General features: G+C 39.0%; 2 protein-coding genes across 3 annotated transcripts; both read right to left on the bottom strand.

The window, feature by feature from the left end:
- Positions 1-464: 464 nt before the first annotated feature.
- On the bottom strand, positions 465-2,828 carry LOC107459461 (uncharacterized). Its single transcript, XM_016077691.1, has one exon. It carries the CDS (start codon positions 2,826-2,828, stop codon positions 465-467), a length of 2,364 nt encoding a protein of 787 aa, XP_015933177.1.
- A 9,599-nt stretch (positions 2,829-12,427) lies between these two features.
- Positions 12,428-17,385, bottom strand: LOC107459460 (receptor-like protein 9a). 2 transcript variants are annotated; one of them, XM_016077689.3, is made up of 3 exons: positions 16,829-17,385; positions 15,464-15,619; positions 12,428-14,375 (listed from the first exon to the last, which is right to left on the bottom strand). In XM_016077689.3, the coding sequence occupies exons 1-3, from the start codon at positions 17,244-17,246 to the stop codon at positions 12,466-12,468; spliced, it is 2,484 nt and encodes an 827-aa protein (XP_015933175.1). In that variant the 5' UTR covers positions 17,247-17,385; the 3' UTR covers positions 12,428-12,465. The 2 variants fall into 2 exon arrangements, with proteins under 2 accessions (XP_015933175.1, XP_052107830.1); XM_052251870.1 differs by having other exon boundaries at positions 12,428-14,261.
- Positions 17,386-20,363: the final 2,978 nt, after the last annotated feature.

Here is a 20,363-nt window from a genome sequence, read left to right as displayed (position 1 = left end):
CGAGCTGCCGGTGCCTGTGGATGTTTTCCTTTTCTTTTTCAACCTTACAAACCCTTCAAAGGAAGGGAAACATAAAAAGGGGTTCATGTCCTTCCGGTCTGCCCAAGGTCGGAGGATTTTCGGCTTATTCGAGGACTCCTACCACGGGTTTAAGGATAAGTATTTCAACTTGGGACTTCTTTGCCATCGAGCCTTTCTAACTTGAAAGCGCCTTTACCCATCACTTCTTTGACTCTATAGGGACCTTCCCAGTTTGCCGCCAGCTTGCCCACTCCCGGGGTCGGTAAGCCGATGTCGTTACGCCTTAGGACGAGATCGTTTGGTTCAAACTCTCTTTTGAGCACTTTGGTGTTATAGCGTAGGGCCATTCTTTGCTTCAGCGCTGTTTCCGTCAAGTGGGCCATTTTTCTGGCTTCATCTATCAGGTCCTTCTCCACGGCTTCCCCCACTCCTTTCAAAAGTAGTCACGGGCTCGGTTCCCCGATTTCCACGGGTATTACCGTATCTAACCCGTATGTCAGTCGGAAAGGGGTCTCCTTGGTGGAGGACTGTTCGGTTGTTCGGTAAGACCAGAAGACCGAGGCAAGCTCGTCGGCCCAAGCACCTTTTTTATTATCCAGTCGCTTCTTAAGCCCTAACAGGATAATCTTGTTCGTGGACTCCACCTGTCCGTTTGTTTGGGGGTGCTCTACTGAGGAGAACTTCTGTCTTATACCCAGGCCGGTGAGGAACTCCGTGAACTTCTTGTCGGTAAACTGTGTGCCGTTGTCCGAGATAACGGTCTCTGGGATCCCGAACCGCGTTATCACCTGTCTCCACATGAATTTTCTGCAATTGGATGAGGATATGCTGGCCAACGGCTCGGCCTCTATCCATTTGGTGTAGTAGTCAATGGCGACTATGAGGTACTTGACTTGTCCAGGACCAACTGGGAAGGGCCCCAAGAGATCGACTCCCCATTGTGAGAATGGTCGGAAAGACGTTAACAGGCTTAGCTCGGAGGCCGGTGCCCTGTGGAAATTGGTGTTCTCTTGACACTTGGCGCATTTTCTGACGAATTCTTTAGAGTCTGCCATCATTGATGGCCAATAGTACCCAGCTCGGATTAACTTTCTTGCTAAGGCTTTGCCCCCTATGTGATGTCCGTAGCAACCTTCATGGACTTCCCTGAGGATGTAGTTCGTCTGGTCGGGGTGCAGGCATTTCAGTAGGGGCTGGTTGAGTCCTTTCTTGAATAGCTGTCCCTGGAAGATCACGTACTTGGCCGCTTCCCTTCTCAGTTTCGTGGCATCCTTTTTGTCGTCGAGAAGTTTGCCGTTTTCTAAGAAGCTGGTGATGGGGTCCAGCCATGAGAGGCCTAGCCTTGATAGGTGCAGAGTGACCGTCGGCTCCCTCATCATACCTTGGATGAGAGATCGGTTACCTTCTCCCAGTTTGGTGCTGGCCAGTTTTGATAGGAGATCTGCCCGTGTGTTCCTTTCTCTGGGCACGTGGTGGATCATGACCTCTTCAAACTTTTGGCTCAAATCCTTGACTTTTTCCAAGTACTTATGTAATAATGAGTCTCTGGCTTGGTAGCTCCCGTTTACTTGGGAGGTGACGACTTGTGAATCGCTGCATATTTCCAACCTCGTTGCTCCGACTTCCATTGCTAGGGCTAAGCCCCCTATGAGGGCTTCGTATTCTGCTTGGTTGTTCGAGACGGGAAATTCAAACCTGATCGACTGCTCGTATACGACCCCAGCTGAGCTTTCCAGAATGATCCCGGCGCCCCCGGACGTCTGGTTGGAGGCTCCGTCCACGTGGAGCTTCCACCGTGCGCTCGTTTCTTCGGTTGGATCTCCCGTTACCTCTACTAGAAAATCTGCCATCGCTTGTGCCTTGATTGCTTGCCGGAGTTCGTATCGTATGTCATATTGGGAAAGTTCAATGGACCAAGTCATCATCCTTCCCGCCAAATCGGGTTTTTGAAGTACTTGTCGGATTCCTTGGTCCGTTCTTACGACAACCTGGTAACCTTGGAAGTATTGTTTTAACCTTCGTGAAGAGGTCAAGAGTGCCAGAGCTATCTTTTCCAGTTTGCTGTACCTTAGTTCTGCCCCTTGCAGGGCTCTGCTCACAAAATAGACTGGTTGTTGAGCCCTCCCATCTTTTCGTACTAGAACCGCGGCCAGGGCTTCTTCTGTTATGGCGAGGTATAGATATAATGACTCCCTGGCCTTTGGCTTTCCGAGCACAGGGGGTGCCGCCAGGATTTCCTTGAAGTGTCTAAAGGTTTCCTTGCATGCGGGCGTCCATTCGAATGCTATCCCTTTCTTCATGAGGTTAAAGAAGGGCAGGGCCTTTGTTGCCGAAACTCCGAGAAAACAGGATAACGAGGTCAGTCGTCCTGCCAATCTCTGGACGTCCTTGATACAACCCGGGCTCTTCATCTGGAGTATCGCTTGGCATTTCTCCGGGTTAGCTTCTACCCCTCTTTGGGTTATCATGAATCCTAGGAACTTTCCAGCTTCCATGGCGAAGGCACATTTGAGGGGATTGAGCCTCATGCCGTGTTGTCGGAGAGACACGAATACATTTGCCAGGTCATTCAGGAGGTCGTCGGGTCGCGTTGTTTTCGCGAGGATGTCGTCTACATAGACTTCCACTGTCTTGCCTATGAGGTCGTGGAATATCTTGTTCATCAGCCTTTGGTATGTTGCCCCTGCGTTTTTTAGGCTGAATGGCATCACCTTATAACAGAAGGTTCCCCCCGGCGTTATAAACGCTGTTTTGTCCTCGTCGGGACGGTGCATCGGTATCTGATTGTAGCCGGAGTAGGCGTCCATGAAGCTCAGATAACGGTAGCCCGCCGCAGCGTCGACGAGTGCGTCTATGTTAGGGAGGGGAAACAATCTTTAGGGCATGCCTTGTTAAGGTCGGAGTAGTCTATGCACATTCTCCATTTGCCGCTGTGCTTCTTTACTAAAACTACATTTGAGAGCCATGTCGAGTAGTCTAGTTCTCGTATGAAACCTGCTTCTAGGAGGATGGCCGTCTGCCTGGCCACCTCCTCTGCCCTCTCCTGCGACATCTTTCTCCTCCGTTGGGCTACCGGGCGCGCTTCCGACTTGACGGCCAGGTGGTGTGACATAATTTCGGGGTCTATGCCCGGCATGTCGGCCGGTGTCCAGGCAAACAAATCCCCATTGGCCCTGATCATTTCTACCAAGGGCTCCTTCAATTCATGTAGGAGATTCCTGTTGACGAACGTGAATTTTTCCTCCGTGACGCCGACCATGAACTTTTCCAGGTCCCCCTCTGGTTCCGGTCTGGGTTTGTCATCTACCCTGGTGTCTAGGTCAGCTAGGAACACCCCTGACGCCTCTTTGGATTTCTTCCTTAGGGAGAGGCTGGCGTTGTCGCAAGCGACTGTCGTCTCAAGTTCTCCTCTTATGGACCCTATAGATCCGTCATCGGTAACAAACTTCATGACTAGCAGCTTTGTGTTGATTATCGCTTCAACATCGTTAATCGTCTTCCTTCCCAAGATGTTGTTGTAGGCGGTGGAATCTCGGAGGACCACGAACTCGGCCATCGCCGATCTTCGGCCTTGAGCCTGTCCCACTGAGACCGGCAGGGATATTACTCCATCAGGTTTGATGAAGTGGTCGCCCAACCCAATGACCCCGTGCTGGTGAGTCGACAGGTCGGCGTCCCTTAGCCCCAGTGCGTCAAACACGTTGCGGAACATAATGTTCGAGTCTACCCCCGTGTCGACAAGGATTCGTTTGACGAGACCGGTTCCGACTCTGGCTGTGATGACCATGGGTGGGTTTTCAGGGGCCTTGTCGAACCATTGGTCTTTGGGGCCGAAAGAGATGGAAGGGGCTTCTTAGAGCTTCGCACCAGCGAGGAGGAGACCGTCAAGACCTTAGCATCTTTCTTGTGCGCCGATCGCGACCTTGGCGCGGTGTTTTTGGCTGTCACTATGTTTATCACGGTGAGGCCATGATCTCTGTCTTCTGGCTCTTGTCGCTACTTTGCCGACCGGGTTTTGCCTTCTTCGTCTTGGTCGCGATGACGCCTCCTTGGCTCCCTTATAAGATGGGAGAATTCTGTTAGTTTATCCTCCCTTATCGCTTGTTCTAGTGCATCTTTCATGTCAAAACAGTCCTGTGTTTGGTGACCATAGCCCTTGTGATAGTCACAATAGAAGTTCTTGTTTCCCCCCCGTACGGTCCTTGAGTGGTCGGGGCTTCGACATGATTTCTTTCTCGGCAATTTGCTGATAAACTTCCATGATGGGAAGAGTGAGCGGAGTGTAGTTGGTGAATTTCCCGACCCGGGGGAATGGCCTGGGTGCCTTGCTCAACGCTCCTTCCCTGGCTTGTTCTTTTTGTCTTTCTCCATTACCTTGTTGCCTAGGTTGGTTGTAGCCGGAGTGCCGTTTATTGGCAGCCACGACTTGGCTGACTTCCTCATCATTTATGTACTCCTTGGCTACCGTTTGGATCTCGTGCTTCGTCCAAACTGGTTTCGTGGTAAGGTGCTTTCGAAAGTCCTCGTTGAGGAGGCCGTTCGTCAGACAAAGGCTGGCCACCGAATCGGTTAGGCCGTCAATTTCCAAGCATTCGTTGTTGAACCGGTCCAGGTATTTTCTGGTCGGCTCTCTTGGTTTCTGGGTTATCCCCAGAAGGTTGATCGGGTGCTTTGCCTTTGCTATTCGTGTTGTGAATTGGACCCCTGCGGGAGGCCGTTAAATCATCTGATCGCGGATCCTGCCAGGGTCACCGGGAAGGCTCAGGATCTCACCTCGTCCCCTACTCCCTCCAGATTCATCCTAGCTTCGAAGGCTGTGAGGTGTTCCAGAGGGTCTTGGGTTCCATCGTACCTCATGTCCGTTAGTTTGTCGAAGTGCTTCGGCAACCAGACTTCGAGGATGGATCGATGGAATGGGGTGGCGCCCATTATCACGGGTCGCCGTGTCCTCTCGGACCCCTCTTCCCCATCTTCGCGATCTCGTCCCGTGTAGCGCATTTCCTTGCCTCGGGAGTAGATGATTGTGTCATTTCATCTTCTCGGGATATGTGACTATTCTCGAGTGCTCTCCACTTCCGTTCGGATGCAGAGGCGTGTCGTAGACGACTTCGGTGGAAATCTCTCTCTCAGCTTTCAGGAGATGGAGAGTAGCTAGGATCGGTGGTTCGTCGGTCATGCTCCTGGTCGGCCAGCTGCCGTTCCAGGTTCTGGACCCTGTGGCATAGCTCCTGCATTATTCTGGCACTGTCGCCGCCAGTTCCTCCGAAGGGTCGCGTCCTTGTATGTGGTTCAGTGCGTTGTCGGGGGGACCTTCGCCGTCCTCTTGGCGAGGCGACGGAGGCTGCCCCCTCTGCACCGGCTCCTCGGCCTTGGTCTCTGGCACCCGGCACGACGTCCATTTAGGCATCCCCACAGACGGCGCCAATGTCCTACTTGTCGGTTGCTGGACTGTTCGGGTAAGGATGAGTGGGAGGCGCCTTGATCGTTGTGGCCGTGTGAACGTTGGTGAACCAAGCTGTCGAGGTACCGATGTGTGAAGGAGCAGAAGGGGGGTGTCACCAGCAAAGACACTCCGACGCCCTAGTCAGTGAGTGTACGGGTGAGTATAAGGTGTAGTATGTGACGTACCTTGGGGGAGGGTAGGACCCTTCCCTTATATACCATGTCAGGTGTGGGTCCCAGGAGGGTAGAGCCCACCTTCCTCGAAGCTTCCTTGTACAGCTGTGGTTGCCAGCTGTCCCGAAAGGATGTGCGGGTCGGATATGGGTGCGCGATCCGACCGTTAAGGTCGGGTGGTGACCGGGTCGGGTAGGCCCAAGTTCTTTCTTGGGCCAGGCCGTAACATGATTTTTTTGGGAATTAGAGCAAGTTCGCCGAACCCCCCGCCGAACTCTATGATGAGTTCAGAAATAAAAGCAGGCCTATTGGAGAGAAACATCAAGTAGCAACAATTTCTCTGTTTACTTTTTTCCTCACTATTAATATTGTCGCTACGATGTCAGGAAATCCGTTGTTATCTATTCATTACGATATTGAAATAGTGTATGATGAAGAAGGTTCAATTGTCTTTAGATCGGGCCAACCGATAATTACCTATATGACACCGGAAGTCAACAGTTTAACAGCTTTGAAGAATGTGATATTACATTCCGTCGGACAGCAAGAATCTAAAAGGGTGAAAAAAATTTACTACAGATATCCGACCGAGTTAGATGGCAGTTTGTTTTATAAAAGGTATATTACAGTTGTGTTGTCTTTGTCTCTGTTACTAGTATATTTATCAGACCATCATTGTGATGGATATTTCTATTGTTTTGAATTAGGTACCGCTTACGCGACGACGAGGACGTACGGCTTATAAGGTCGTGACACAACCGATGGACCAATATTCATCGGTTGGAACTATACTTTTTTCTTGTTGACTTTGGTGACCGAGGATCATCTGCAGATACTATTGATGATAGTCCAACGAGTGGAGTTGTTAGACAAACTATCAAAAGGACAATGGTGGATCTAAATATGCCACCCGAGGGTAGTCAGGAGGGGTCTAATGTTGAAGTTCGTAACGTTGACTCAATAGATGAAGGGATTGAAAGTTATGATGGTTCTGCTATCAGAGATCCGATGATGGAGCAGTATGAAGTGAATCCTGATGATGGAGACGATGCTGACGAAAAACCACTTGAAATCCCTGATGATGTTGAGGAGGAAGAGGAGATGAACTACTATGGTGACATACAGATTGCTCTAACACAGCCTGCCATTTCTTGACCATATGACCAGCCAGATCATTTCACAAGGTTGAATCTCGATGCAATGACTTCGGATTGGTCGTTTACCCAAGGAGGTCCTGAAGACGACCCAAGCAACGAGTTTGAGGTTGGACAACAATTTGGGAACAAAGAAGAAGTCATGTTGGCAGTTAAGCAGTACAGCATAAAGAGGGCTGCAGAGTACAAAATAGTAGAGAGTGACCATTGGAGGTACAATGCACGATGTATCCAGTTCGGACCAGGTTGTAATTGGTGCATACTCATATCATATCGCTGAAAGCAAGAAAGGTGGGAGGTTAGGAGATACACTGGTTCTCATACTTGCATGCAAACTTCGATGGGGTAAAGTCATCGTAGGTTGGATTCGAAAGTGATTGCACAACACATTTTCATGATGGTGAAGGCCGATCCAACAATCAGCATCAGGGTTCTACAAGGAGGCGTGGAGAATTACTTTGGTTACAAGGCGTCGTACAGAAAAGTTTGGCTTGCAAAACAGAGAGTCATTGCTAGAATATATGGTGATTGGGAGGAGTCATACAACGAGCTTCCTCAGTGGTTATTCGTTATGCAGATGTACTTGCCAGGTAAGATTTATTTCTGGTTTAGTTATTCACTATTAAACAATTCATCCGTGTACAAAAAGCCGACTAATGTATGTCCATTTAGGTACTTAGGTGCAATTAATGACACAGGCCTGGCCTGCCTTCACCGACATTGTGATGTTTCATCGGGTCTTTTGGACGTTTTCACCGTATGTTGAGGCCTTCAAGCATTGCAAGCCACTTATCTCCATTGATGGCACCCACCTATATGGTAAATATGGTGGAACTTTGTTGATGGCCATAGCGTAAGACGACAATGCAAACATTTTGCCATTGCATTTGCAATTGTTGAGGGTGAGACAAAGGAGGCGTGGTCGTTCTTTCTTTCGTACTTACGGGCGTATATTACACCACAACCAGGGCTGTTATTGATTTCAGACAGACACAAGTCCATTGATGGAGCACTGAATGCCAAAGGGAGTTTATGGAAACCGCCTCATGCCTTCCAAGCGTTTTGTACAAGACACATTGCAGCCAACTTCATGACCCACTTTAGGAACAAATACTTGAAGAAGGTTCTTATTAATGCAGTGTACTCGAAGTTGCATCGTGAGTTCGCCCATTATTATGGCCGTCTTAGGGGCGAAAACGTAGCTATTACAAACTGGCTTGAAGAAATGCCACTGTCACAGTAGGTACAGTATGCTGATGAGGATCGTCAATTTAATTATATGACGACCAATATCTCTGAGTGCATTAATGCTATCATGAAGGGTTCCCACAATTTACCAATCATGGCTCTTGTTAAGTCAAGTTATTTTCGTTTGGGTGAACTTTTTGCAAGGAAGGGTTCAGAGGCACTGGCCCAACTTCAGGTCGGTGCTGAATTCTCACAGACATTGATGAAGGCCATAGAATTCAACTCGAAGCACGTGAACACTATGAATGTTTACCAGTTTGATTGATCGAGGACGAACTTCACGGTTGAAGAGTTAGCGGCAGTTCCGGGATCCAGGCAACAGAATTATCAGGTGTTGCTTGATGAGCGCAAGTGTGATTGAGGGTATTTTTAGGCTCTTCGTATTCTTTGTCGTCACGTGCCTGCAGCTTGCTTTCATGCAAGACTTGATTGGAAGCTGTTTGTTCATTTTGTGTACCGTATGGAGTCGGTCTTCAATGTTTACAGATCAGAGTTTCGACCGATAGGACACGAGGATGACTAGCCATAGTATGAAGGTCTATATGATGATATATCAGCAGACGATGGTAGGCCCGAGCATCCTACATCTCATGCCAGCCACAAAACAGCTGCGGGAACCACTCGCCGCGATCGAATTTCCCATCCAACTTGTGCATGTCGTCAATGTTCAATGGCCTAGTGGGAATGTGCTGCAGGCCACCGAACTGACGTACTACACGGTCCACCTGATGCCACTCGACGATAGCGAAGCAAAGCAGTGGACATACAACCACCGCCGAGGCATCCGTCTCTGCTATCGCCGGTGGAACATGCCCAACCAGTTGCGGGTCAGTATATAGGGTCCACTCAACCTGTTCACGAAACACAGATGCACGACGAAATTCAGATAATTATATGCAACAGGCTGAAAAGTAACCTAAACATTAATTTCTTAAAATTAAACATTATTCACTTACATTCAGCATCCCAATCCCGTTCAGCGTATGCCTGTACTGCCTCAGCCTGCTCTCGCCTGTGGCATTGTCTGGCCGGTACTAAACCCACCTACACAACCAACAACAATAATATTTTATCCTTTATTATTAATAAACAACCTAATAATGATATGAATAACATTGGTATGTTTTTGTAATACCTCTCGACCAGCGGAAAGCGACGAGCATCAAAGCCATTGGGCCGCACTAACGAAATATGGTGGTAGGCCCAAGAAAGCATCAAGCTGACGTATCCTCCCAAGTTACGCTGACCATGCTCCATGACCCGACACATCTGGCGGTACAGCCATGCCAGCACAGTCGAACCCCACGACAACCAGCCACACGCATCAAGGTCCTCCAGCAGGGAAAGCCACCTGATATGCACCCGAGAGTCAGATGCATCTGGGAAGAGGATACCCCTATCAACTGCATGATGTATCCTCTCGTGTACCTCATCAGGCGCTCCTCTGTGGCATCTTGCTCCAGATCTCCACAAACCGTGTTGTGGAACCAAGTGAGCTTCACAGTCCACTTTGTCTGTGACTGTCTGTCCTCTCGGCCTGGAACAACACCCAGAATCTGCTCACATAGCTCCACAATGGTCCGTCCTTGATGATGCTGTTCCCACCCACCTATGTATCCACTCACAGGATCACCGTCAATCCTGAGTCCTAACTGATAAGCCACGTCCTGCAGGGTGATGGTTATCTCCCTGCACAATAGATGAAATGTATAGGACTCAGGCCTCCACCTCTCTATCAACGCCGAGGCAAGCGACCAGTCGTGCTCGAACTCGACCATATAGGCCACGTACTCAAACCCGGCACGTCTTAGATATGGCCTAATCTGCTCCAGCGGCCGTGTCATCAAATTCTGTTTGGTGTGCAAGATCCAAGGCGCTTACCAAACAAAAAAAATTAATTTCATAAGAAAAGGTACCGTGAAGAATTATAATAGCAAGTTCACTTTTAATTCAATACAATAAAATAAAAAGAAAAATTTAAAAAATCATACCACTCGATCAAGCCTCCTAGCAATGTGCTCAGCATGATCCAATCTATATATCTCATGCTCATAATCCAATAACTGCTGCTCCATCGAAATACAATCTAGTAAAACAAAATCACCTTAGATTACTAAAAAAATAAACTAACTAAAAAATAACTTATAATCGTATTAGTTTTAAGTTTACCTTATTTAACTGACGTCGTCATGTAACTAATTAATTTATAACTAACTGAACTCTAAATTTTATTGCTCAAGTATCATTCTTATTTAAGTTAACCTAATTATTATTCCACTGATTACCGTCTAATCCACAACGTAAGCTAATAACTCTGACTAAATTAACTAATAAGATACTTTCTTATATTCATTAACATGTTTATAGCCAATAAACAATAGTTATACTAAAGAACGGTAACATAAAATAATCTACCTAACATAACAACACTTAAAAGTACGTCTAACTAACTAACTAACATACATGTAAACAGTAAATCTATTATTCTAACCAACAAATAATCTATACCTAATAATTTCATCTAACATGTAAACAGTAAATCAAATAATTCTAATTAAATAAAAAAAAGATTTTTAGTTACTAACCTAGAATTGAGAAAATCGCCCACGCTAAATTTTACGGATATTAAAGAGACAGAAAGGAGTAATAGAGAAAAAATTTAGAAGGAAGAATAGAACAGAAAAGGGACAAACCAAAATAGTCCCACCAATTTATATAATATGCCGAACTCATCATAGAGTTCGCCGGGAGTGCAGTGAACTTGCTCTAATTAAAAAAAAAATCGTATTCTTGAAAATAAAGTTAAAAAATCTTTTCTAAAAAAATAATTAATTATTTTATTTTATAAATAAAAAAAATCCTCTTCACGAGATAGGTAATTATAATAACTAATGTAATTAAATATCTCCTTTCATTTGTTTTTAGGTAATTATAATAACTAATGTAATTAACTAAATATCTCCTTTCATTTGTTTTCACTTTTCAAAGAGAATAAGTATGTATGTATAATTATCCAATTTAAATCGGTCTCTAAAAATTTTAAAAGCGGTTATTTTAATTTTTTAAAAAAATTAATACATAGATCAATTTCTAATATTTATCCTTATCAGACATATCAGTTTTCTTTTTATTTTATTTTTACTATATACCAACTTCTATTATTATTATTATCTTAGTTTTGTGTATGCAGAGGATGACACTAATATATTAATATATTTTTTTGTTAAAACGAGTAAAGTGATTAATGATACTTTAAAATTTAAATTAAAATATTTTTTTAATACAAACATATTTTTTAAAATAGAACATCTTTAATTATATTAAATACAAAAATATCAAATAGTTTTAATTTTAAATTTTTTTGTAGAATAATCTCTAATAATTTTATTGAATATTACTATTATTCTTGTTGTTGTTCTTCTTCTTTTATATATATATAAGACTCTAATAAATAAATAAAATTTAGACAGCAAAAAATTAAGAGGGTACATTCTTCAACCAAATCAAGTACCTCAATTCTATTTATATACACTGATAAATTAATATGTACTGTTAATCTTTTCTTAATTTATATTATTATTAATATATAAAATAATAATTAAGAATAAATATTGTTTTAGTATCTGTGGTTTGGGATGAAAATGGAATTCGTTTTTAATGGTTTTTTTTAAATTGTCTTTAATATTAAAATTATTTTTAAAATCATCTTTTTATTCCCAAACCATTATTTTCAGACAAATTGCTCCCTATTAGCAATGTTATTTGACGGTGAACTGGGTGCACTAGTGACGTTTGGATGAGATTTGGGGAGTGAGAGTCGAGGGAGAGTGTTTTTTTAAGTTTTATTTTGTAGGGACAATTTGAGTCGAATATTTGAAAAGGATAATTTTAATATTAAATTTAACGTTAAACACAATTTTAAAAATAAAAACGTTAAAGAAGATTTTAATTTTCATCTTAAATTATAAAGACCAAAATAGTACTTATTACTAACAATTAATGTGAGATGAACCAAGATAATAAAATTTTAGACAAAATACGAAAGAGAGATAAAAAAGACAAATCCTAAGTATGAATTTCTTTTATATATACACTTCTTTGAATAAAAATAACTAAAAAGTCGAAATTTAGATTTTTTACACACTCAAATAAATTAAAATAAAAATAATACAGGATATATATTAGAATAAATCATTACATAAACATTTTTTATTATTTTACTTGACTGACGTGATTACAAAAATAGAAGCCAAACAAGGTCTGTTCCTCCTAAATGAAGTTACAACCAGAAAGGTTTCTTATTACTAACTGGCATATATATACCAAACATACTAGAGCAATTTTTTTCAAAAGTTTCTAGTAGAATAAATCATGAAGAAATGCACCAAAAACATTTAAGGTAACACTTTGGCAAATCAAGCAATGCTTACTCCTGTAAGGGATTAATCCAACGGATTGCCATAAATACTAAGATCACTGTGACATAGGATGCAGCAGTTGCATCTTTCTTTCCATCATCTATTGGAGTTATTGGAATGTGTTTATTATCATTATCCCAATAGAGATATGGATTTCCTTGGTAGCTGCTATTATCAAAGGTTTCAAATTGATTCTCATTAGGTACTCTACCTGATAGATTGTTGTATGACACATTGAAATGCGATAAACTGGTCAACTCTGACAACTGAATAGGGATTTGTCCACTCAAGTGGTTATTTGAAAGATCCAAACTCTCCATGCTTTGCATCTTGTGAAAGCTCTCTGGAATTAGCCCACTCAAACGGTTGTGAGATAAATTGAGTGCAATAAGGCGACTTAGATCTCCTAATTGATGAGGAATCTCCCCTGTCAATCGATTAGATGATAAATCTAATAATGAGATTAATTCGACTAAATTACCATGATATAAAAGGGGACGACCTTTCAATGTCACTTGTACATACGTATAGCCCGCATACATGGCAAAGCCAAACATATCATATTCTGAATTCAATGGAATTAGGCTTATGAAATCAATATTTGGGAAATTCAAAAATTGCATACGCCCAGCAAATCTGAGATTTTCTAAGCAAGAAGGAAGGGACCCAGTCAAACTATTTTCTGAAAGGTCCAAAACCTGGAGATTTCTCAATTCACATATCTGGCTAGAGAGATTACCCTGTAGCTGATTCTTTCCCAGTAAAAGTAATGTCAATGACTCAGAATCATAGATGCTCTCTGGAATAGTTCCCATAAAGTTGTTGTCACTTAAATCAATGGCCAACAAGCGGCGACTATTCAATAATCCTTCAGGTATTGCGCCAGTAAGACGATTTCCAAACAAGTAAATTATTTTTGCCGAGGACATGTTCAAGCAAGAGGGCAATGCACCAGAGAAGTTATTTTGAGACAAATCTAGGAAAATAAAGTCATGTTGGCATTTGTCTTGTGTTACTATCGAACCTTCAAAGTTGTTCCTTGACGCACTCAAGGTATAAAGTCCGGGTTTTGCAATACAACTTAAAAGTGTCTCATTCAACTGGTTTTCTTCTATAAACAGATGTAACAACGAGGTGCATCCAATAACAATGTTCTCAGGCATGCTCCCAGAGATGCTATTGTTTCCCAGATTCAACACTGTCAAGTTAGACATCTCTCCAATCGAGGCCGGAATATGACCATCAAACATATTGCTTGAGACATCCAGATATTCTAGGTTTGGGAAGAAGAATCCTACGTTGTTGGGGAGCTTTCCTTGGATATGGTTGCTTGATATGTCCAACACATGTAGTTGATCCATGCCATGTAAAATTGGACCACAGGGAAGTTTTATATTCCCAGTGAAGAAGTTACCATTCAGATACAGTGCTTTTAGTTTTGTGTAGTTCACAAGCATCCAATTAGGAAATTCACCAACCAGGTTGTTCTTTGATAGATCAAGAAATTTTAATCTATTCTGGGATGAAAGGAAAGAAGGTGTTCTGTATGTAGGTGAGTTGATTTTACAAGAGAAAAGGTTTAGCTGTTCCAACTGAAATGATGCATTCCAAGCAGGGTGTTCTGTTTGCACCTGAAAAGTCCTGGAATCCATATCTCCAAGTTGTAACACCTTAAGCTTTGTAAGGTTGGCCAAGATATTTAACGAGAATACACCTTCAAATTTGTTGCCATAAAGGGAAAGATGCTCCAGCGATACAAGACTAGCAATCAGAGTTGTTGAAATCTTCCCGCTTAAGGAGTTATCTGAGAAATCCAGAGTCCGAAGTGATGACATATTACTAAGACATATATCCAAAGTTCCTTCGAAATCATTGCCACCCAAATCCAGCACTTCAAGTTGCTTCAATTTACATATTCCTTCGTTTAAAAGTTGCAGTGTTTAACATTATTAAAACACACTTGTAAGTCAAAGCTACATTAATCATCACAATGTATATAGTGAATTTTACCCAACTCACTCTTAAATAAAGAATAAGTTTTTTTTTTTTTTAACTGAAATAAAGAGTAAGTTATTCCTATGACATGTTTAATAACTATTAGATAAAATAAATTATGTCATCATAGTTAATATTAACTTTTAATTTAACGTGAGTATTGACAACTAAACTAATTAAATATAGTAAAACTTGTATTGTAAATTATAAGAGTTAGAAAAGAGATCTTATTTTATAATTTTTTAATTTTTTTTAAATTACACGTATATATTAATTAGATCTAACAATACAAAAGTAAAAGATTAAAATACTAAAAAGAACAAAGAAAAAGAAAGACCAAAAGATCGAATCACAAATTTAAAATAAAAAAAAAAGTAGATAGGGTGTTAATTGAGTAAGGGTGAATTCTGTAGTTGTTAATGGAGTTGATATAAAAATTGTGTAATTTTGTAGATATGAAGTTCAAGTGATTTTATATATTATAATTAATTAGTTTGGTTGTCAAAACTCAAGTTAAATTAAGAGCTAATATTAATCATCTTAATGACATAATTTATTTTATACAATAACTATTAAATTTATCATAAAAGATAATTTACTCNTTTTATTAATTAAATTCAATTAAATTATTCCAATATAATCAAAATTAATTATAACTAATATTATAAATTTTCTTGTTTAACTTAATTCATAAAAAATTCGAATATATAGTATTACTCTACTGATATAGCTACTATAGCATCATAACGATAGATTCCTTATATAAATTATTTATATATAATCGTCTCTTAAAAAGATTGATAAGATTTGCAGAGAAACAAAATATCATAAAGGATGTCACCTATATATCCTAACATTTCAGTACATTATTTTGTTAATTACTAGTTTTCTACTGTAGACATGTGGAGAATGCAGGATTAACTGAATAGATTTTATATGATCATAACCATATTATTCCAATAACTTAGAATGTAAATAATAATAAAAAAAAATCTACACCTAGATTCATACCTTTGCTAGGAAAGAGTCCAACAAAATTATTAGCGGCAAGAATTAAATTCTTGAGGGACGTGAGACCAAACAAGAACTCTAGTACACCCTCGTTTAAGTTATTGTGGCTGAGATCAAACGTCTCCAGTGTTTCCAAAGTTGAGGTGCTTCTATTATCTTCAAAAGTTTAATCAAAACGTTATTTCGTCATCAATGAATGAACAACAATAATACAATATGAAGTATAAAAAGGTTTAATTCATATATATTAAAGTGTAAAGAATTATAATAGGATCCCGCTACCGAGATAATGGACTATTTGTACAATGTGTACAATGGGCTATTGAGTTATAAAATGAACATCCTCTATACTATTTAGAATAACTATCCGAGTAAAGGGATAATAAACATCTTCTCGAAAAATTAAACTAATTTTGGGGTTCACCAAAAATCAAACTCTTGACCTTTCGAATCTAGCGCTTTAATACCATATCATGATACCACTCATCCCAAAAGCTTCAACTAACGAGAAAATGTAATACTAATGATTATATTTCTAATACTCCATAAACCTCTATTGTATACATTGTATAAATATTTCATTGGCTCCTCGTACTTTCCCATTATAATATTATTATCTAATAATTAAGTGTTTGCACTAATACAACTTTTGAAGTGTTAAGTAGTCAAAATAGTCCAGAAAAAAGATATGAGAGAAAATCAATTCGGTCTTCAAAAGAAGAAGTCTCAAATTAATTACTAACTGATATAATTATAAATTAAATTATTTTGTTTATTCGTTAGATAATATATATATTATGTCACAAAATAAATGATTGTCGTGAAATGTAACTTACTAAACAGGTGACATTTTATAAATTTATATAAAATCAAATTTGTTATAGAAGGTATATGAGTAAGTCTAAAGTTGAAAAAAAATAAATCAAATTAATCGTTAAACAAATTTCTCTCTTTTTTTATATAATCTTAAAATTTTAATATTTTTTAGATTAATCACATTTATTATTACATCTTGTGATGCAAAATTCTCTTTACATAAAATATTAAAAAATATATTATTAAATTTATATATTTTTTTGTCTCAAATTTAAATGGGTAATTTTGTCTAAGTTCTAAATATTTGTCTATAGTAATGGAAGCTTTTTTTTTTTCATTTTCTAATGATCTTTTTACTAAAAAGAATTATACAAACAAACAAACAAAAATATACAAGAGAATATTTTTTTTTAATTAAACTGCCTTCTTTTAAACTAGAAGAAAAGCATCAAAAAATTAAAGAAAAAGTCATCCTCCTATGCGAGTTTGTCCAATGAAGAAGAGCACAAAGAAAGAAAGAAAAAGAATTTATTTTGGATGAGAGTGTACCTGGGTTCCAAATGAAGTCTCCAAAACAATTAAAGGACAAATTAAGGGTTCTCAATTCTTTAAAGGGTAGAAACAAGGAACTGTTTAAGCTTGGAGAACCATAACAATCAAATACTCCATAATGATTCGGCATAGAACCATCTTTATACAAACCATGGAGAGAGAGATCGGTGACATGGTTTAAAGAGGGATCACAAGTGACGCGCTCCCATTCGCAGCAATTGCTATTGGGATCATCAACCCAAGAAGGCAGCAAAGAATCATCCGAATAAGAAGCCTTAAATTCAAGCAGCGATCTCTTCTCTTCTGGAAAGCACCCACTGCTGCTACCAAATATTTGAATCATCATCAATACTGTTGCTCCCATCAACGTCACCCATGGCTTCTTCCAACGACACTCCATATCCTCAAAATGCATGGAATTGTGCTGTTAGTGTCTCTGTGTTGTTTTCTTTTTATAATAAAAAAGTAAATATTAATCTGTAGATTCAATTGCGCTTAGTGTTGGACAAAAGTTTTGAGCTACCATTGCACAACTAATCTTATAACGAACCTTCAATTAGAAAAAAATATTTAAAATTTAAATTTAACAAAAAATTTATTTTTTAATAATAAGTTTTATATGAAATTATTTAACAACGTATTATAGTATTGGTTGAAATTAATTACTATACTATTAGTTCCTAGTTTTACTCATATAATTTTCGCATTATTTATTGTTATTCAGAATTATTTAAAAAGTCATTAGCCCGCTACAGACGCTTCTATGGCCCGAGTCAAGTCAATTTGGCAAACTCTAGTCTTCAAGTTAACACTCTTTGATCGTTCCCCTTTCCTGGTAATTTCGATTATCTATTATATCAATTTGTGACTGATAACAACTTATTAATTTGGCGGAGAGTGCTCGGCGGTAGAAGAAAATTAAGTTTGGATGCAGTTGACTACATATTCTCCTAGTCAACATATATAGTAGTACAAAGGCACGCATGCATTTTGTTCGCTATCTTTTTGGAAATTTCTAAATTTCATATTTTATTGATAAATGATTTCTAGTGTTAGAAACAAGAGATTAAACTGGGGAAATGATTTGTGTATTATTGAGTGTATTCAAGTTGTCTATTTAAGTTGTTTACTCAATTTGTCTACTCAAGTTGTCTGGAATGATACAATATGAAAAGGTATTTATAGGTACTAAGAGAATCGTAATAATAAAGACGTAATGATATATTAAATAATATTAATTGATTCTAATTGATCCTAATTATATTCTAACATCCCCCTCTCAAGTGACAACTTGAGTTTGAAAACTGCATAAACTGATAAAACAGGTGCAAAAGGAACTGCCGGAAGGAAGCGCAGATATAACTGCCGCGAGTCTGAAGGAAGCGCAGATGGAACTGTCACTATCTGAAGGAAGTACAGACGGAACTGCCGGAAAAAAAACGTAGACAGAACTGCCACAAGGAGACAGACAAAATGCAGACAAAACTGCCACGAGAAATTGCAGACAAAACTGCCACAAGAAAACACAGATAGAATTGCCACGAGAGAATGCAGACAGAGTTGCCACGAGAGAAAAAATTGCTACGAGAGAACGCAGACGGAACTGCCGAAAGAGAGCGAAAACTATATGATTTTTTCATGAGAATAGGTAAATAGCGGATGACAATAATGTTTGATCATTTGACTCGAAAAAATACAAGACAGAAAAAACAGACTAGTCGGGGTGGTAAAAAAGCATACAAAAGGAAAGAAGAATGGCATAGAAAAAAATGCAAAAATTTCGGTAATTTCACCGCAATGAAAACAATCACCATCACTGATACCATGTTAGAAACAATAGATAAACTCGAGGAAAGGATTTGTGTATTATTGAGTGTATTCAAGTTGTCTATTTAAGTTGTCTACTCAAGTTGTCTACTCAAATTGTCTAAAATGATACAATATGAAAGGGTATTTATAAGTACTAAAAAAATCGTAATAATAAAGACGTAATCTCATATAATAAATATTCAGATATACTAAATAATATTAATCGATTCTAATTGATCCTAATTATATTCTAATATCTAGAAATATTAGTCGTGAGAATCAACTTTTCATTTAGTGTTTGGTTGATATTTATATTATCAGGAATATTTTATTAGTTGTCTAAAATGCCCTTAGTAATTTAATTTCAAAACACTCCTATGGTTAAAGTGATATTCTCCATCAATTAAAATACATCAATACCTATTATAAATTTTTCTTAGCCATAAACAAAAGAAAACAAAACAAAATCTACCGTATATAAAGAGGATTCGGAGATTTTTTTTTGTATTTTATTATAATTATGTTAGATGTATATTAAAATCAGTTATCAAAATAGAATATATATTAAATTTTTAAAATATATTCAAATAAATTAAATTATAGATGTATTTATATATAAATATATGATAGCTGATTTTAATGTGTAAACAATATTTTGATTTTATTATTCTTATCATTTGAATGTCTATCAAGCCACCAGTTGATAAAGATTCCTCCTATATTATATTAGAGAAAAAATAATCGAAATCAATAGAAAGATTAATAAAAAACAGAGAAAAAAAATATGAAAAACACCACAAAATACAACAAAAGAGAGCAAATGAAACATGCTGTGAGAACAAGAGACAGGAGGAGGGAGGTTATCTCGCGAGAAAATAGAGCGGAGAATATAAGCAAAAAATGATTAGAATTATTAAGATAATAATAGGTTTAAATATAAGAATAAACTATTATTTTTGTTCACGTCAGAAAGTTAATAAATTTATACCAAAAAACGAAAATAATTTTGTTTTAGTGGACAAAATGATTTAAATTCTAAAAATTAATCGAAAATTTCTTAACTATATCCCTCTTCCTAACCCAAATTATCTTATCCAAAATTTCTAATATTTTCTACTATCACCGTCCAAATCCTTTCCCATCCACCAATTCTTATCCCAGCTACCATAGCAGCTAGGTACCACTACCGTCATCTTACTTGATAGAAAAAAAGAAGGAGACAACTTAGTTCTTGTATGCAGTTATGAGCCAGATCTTCCAGTTGTGATTGAGGAGGCAAAGAAGATGATAAAGAATTTGAATTCACATGCATAAGCCCTAGAAACCCTTCAGCCATCCATCTTCCTTAACAAAGTATTCCTTCGTTGTAATATATCACCTGCATTTCTTGCATAAATAGCTTTTTCAAACCCCTTATTTATGAGTTCTCAGTAATATTTCCATGAGACCTCTACAGTCTTGCTATTGTTAGTATTGGCAGAGGGATTCCTTCGCACTTGCTTAACATCTTTTTCTGGGTATCTTTAATTTTTGATTCACTTGAATTTTCTCTTACAACTTGCTTAAATTGAGTCAACGAATCGTCTTCTCTTACCTCTAGTGTTGAAAAATAATATACTGTCAATAGCGTTGCTTATTTTGCATCGATTTACAAGAACCACAACACTTGAACTAGCCGGCGGTGGTGTTGGCAGTGGAGATGGTAGGAGCTGGGATGAGGAGA

The sequence above is a fragment of the Arachis duranensis genome, chromosome 7 (genome assembly GCF_000817695.3).
Source record: "Arachis duranensis cultivar V14167 chromosome 7, aradu.V14167.gnm2.J7QH, whole genome shotgun sequence".
Taxonomy (NCBI): domain Eukaryota; kingdom Viridiplantae; phylum Streptophyta; class Magnoliopsida; order Fabales; family Fabaceae; genus Arachis; species Arachis duranensis.
The sequence above is the reverse complement of the archived record's forward strand: the minus strand, read 5'-3'. Positions and strand labels throughout refer to the sequence as shown.

What these genes read in the sequence shown, in the direction of transcription:
- LOC107459461 (XM_016077691.1), bottom strand. Translation starts at nt 2,828, where the DNA reads ATGGACGCCTACTCCGGCTACAATCAGATACCGATGCACCGTCCCGAC.
- LOC107459460 (XM_016077689.3), bottom strand. Translation starts at nt 17,246, where the DNA reads ATGCATTTTGAGGATATGGAGTGTCGTTGGAAGAAGCCATGGGTGACG. An exon ending in AGACTTCATTTGGAACCCAG is followed by an intron (nt 15,620 to 16,828) that starts GTACACTCTCAT and finishes AAACTTTTGAAG; the next exon opens with ATAATAGAAGCACCTCAACT. An exon ending in TGGACTCTTTCCTAGCAAAG is followed by an intron (nt 14,376 to 15,463) that starts GTATGAATCTAG and finishes TTTTAAACGAAG; the next exon opens with GAATATGTAAATTGAAGCAA.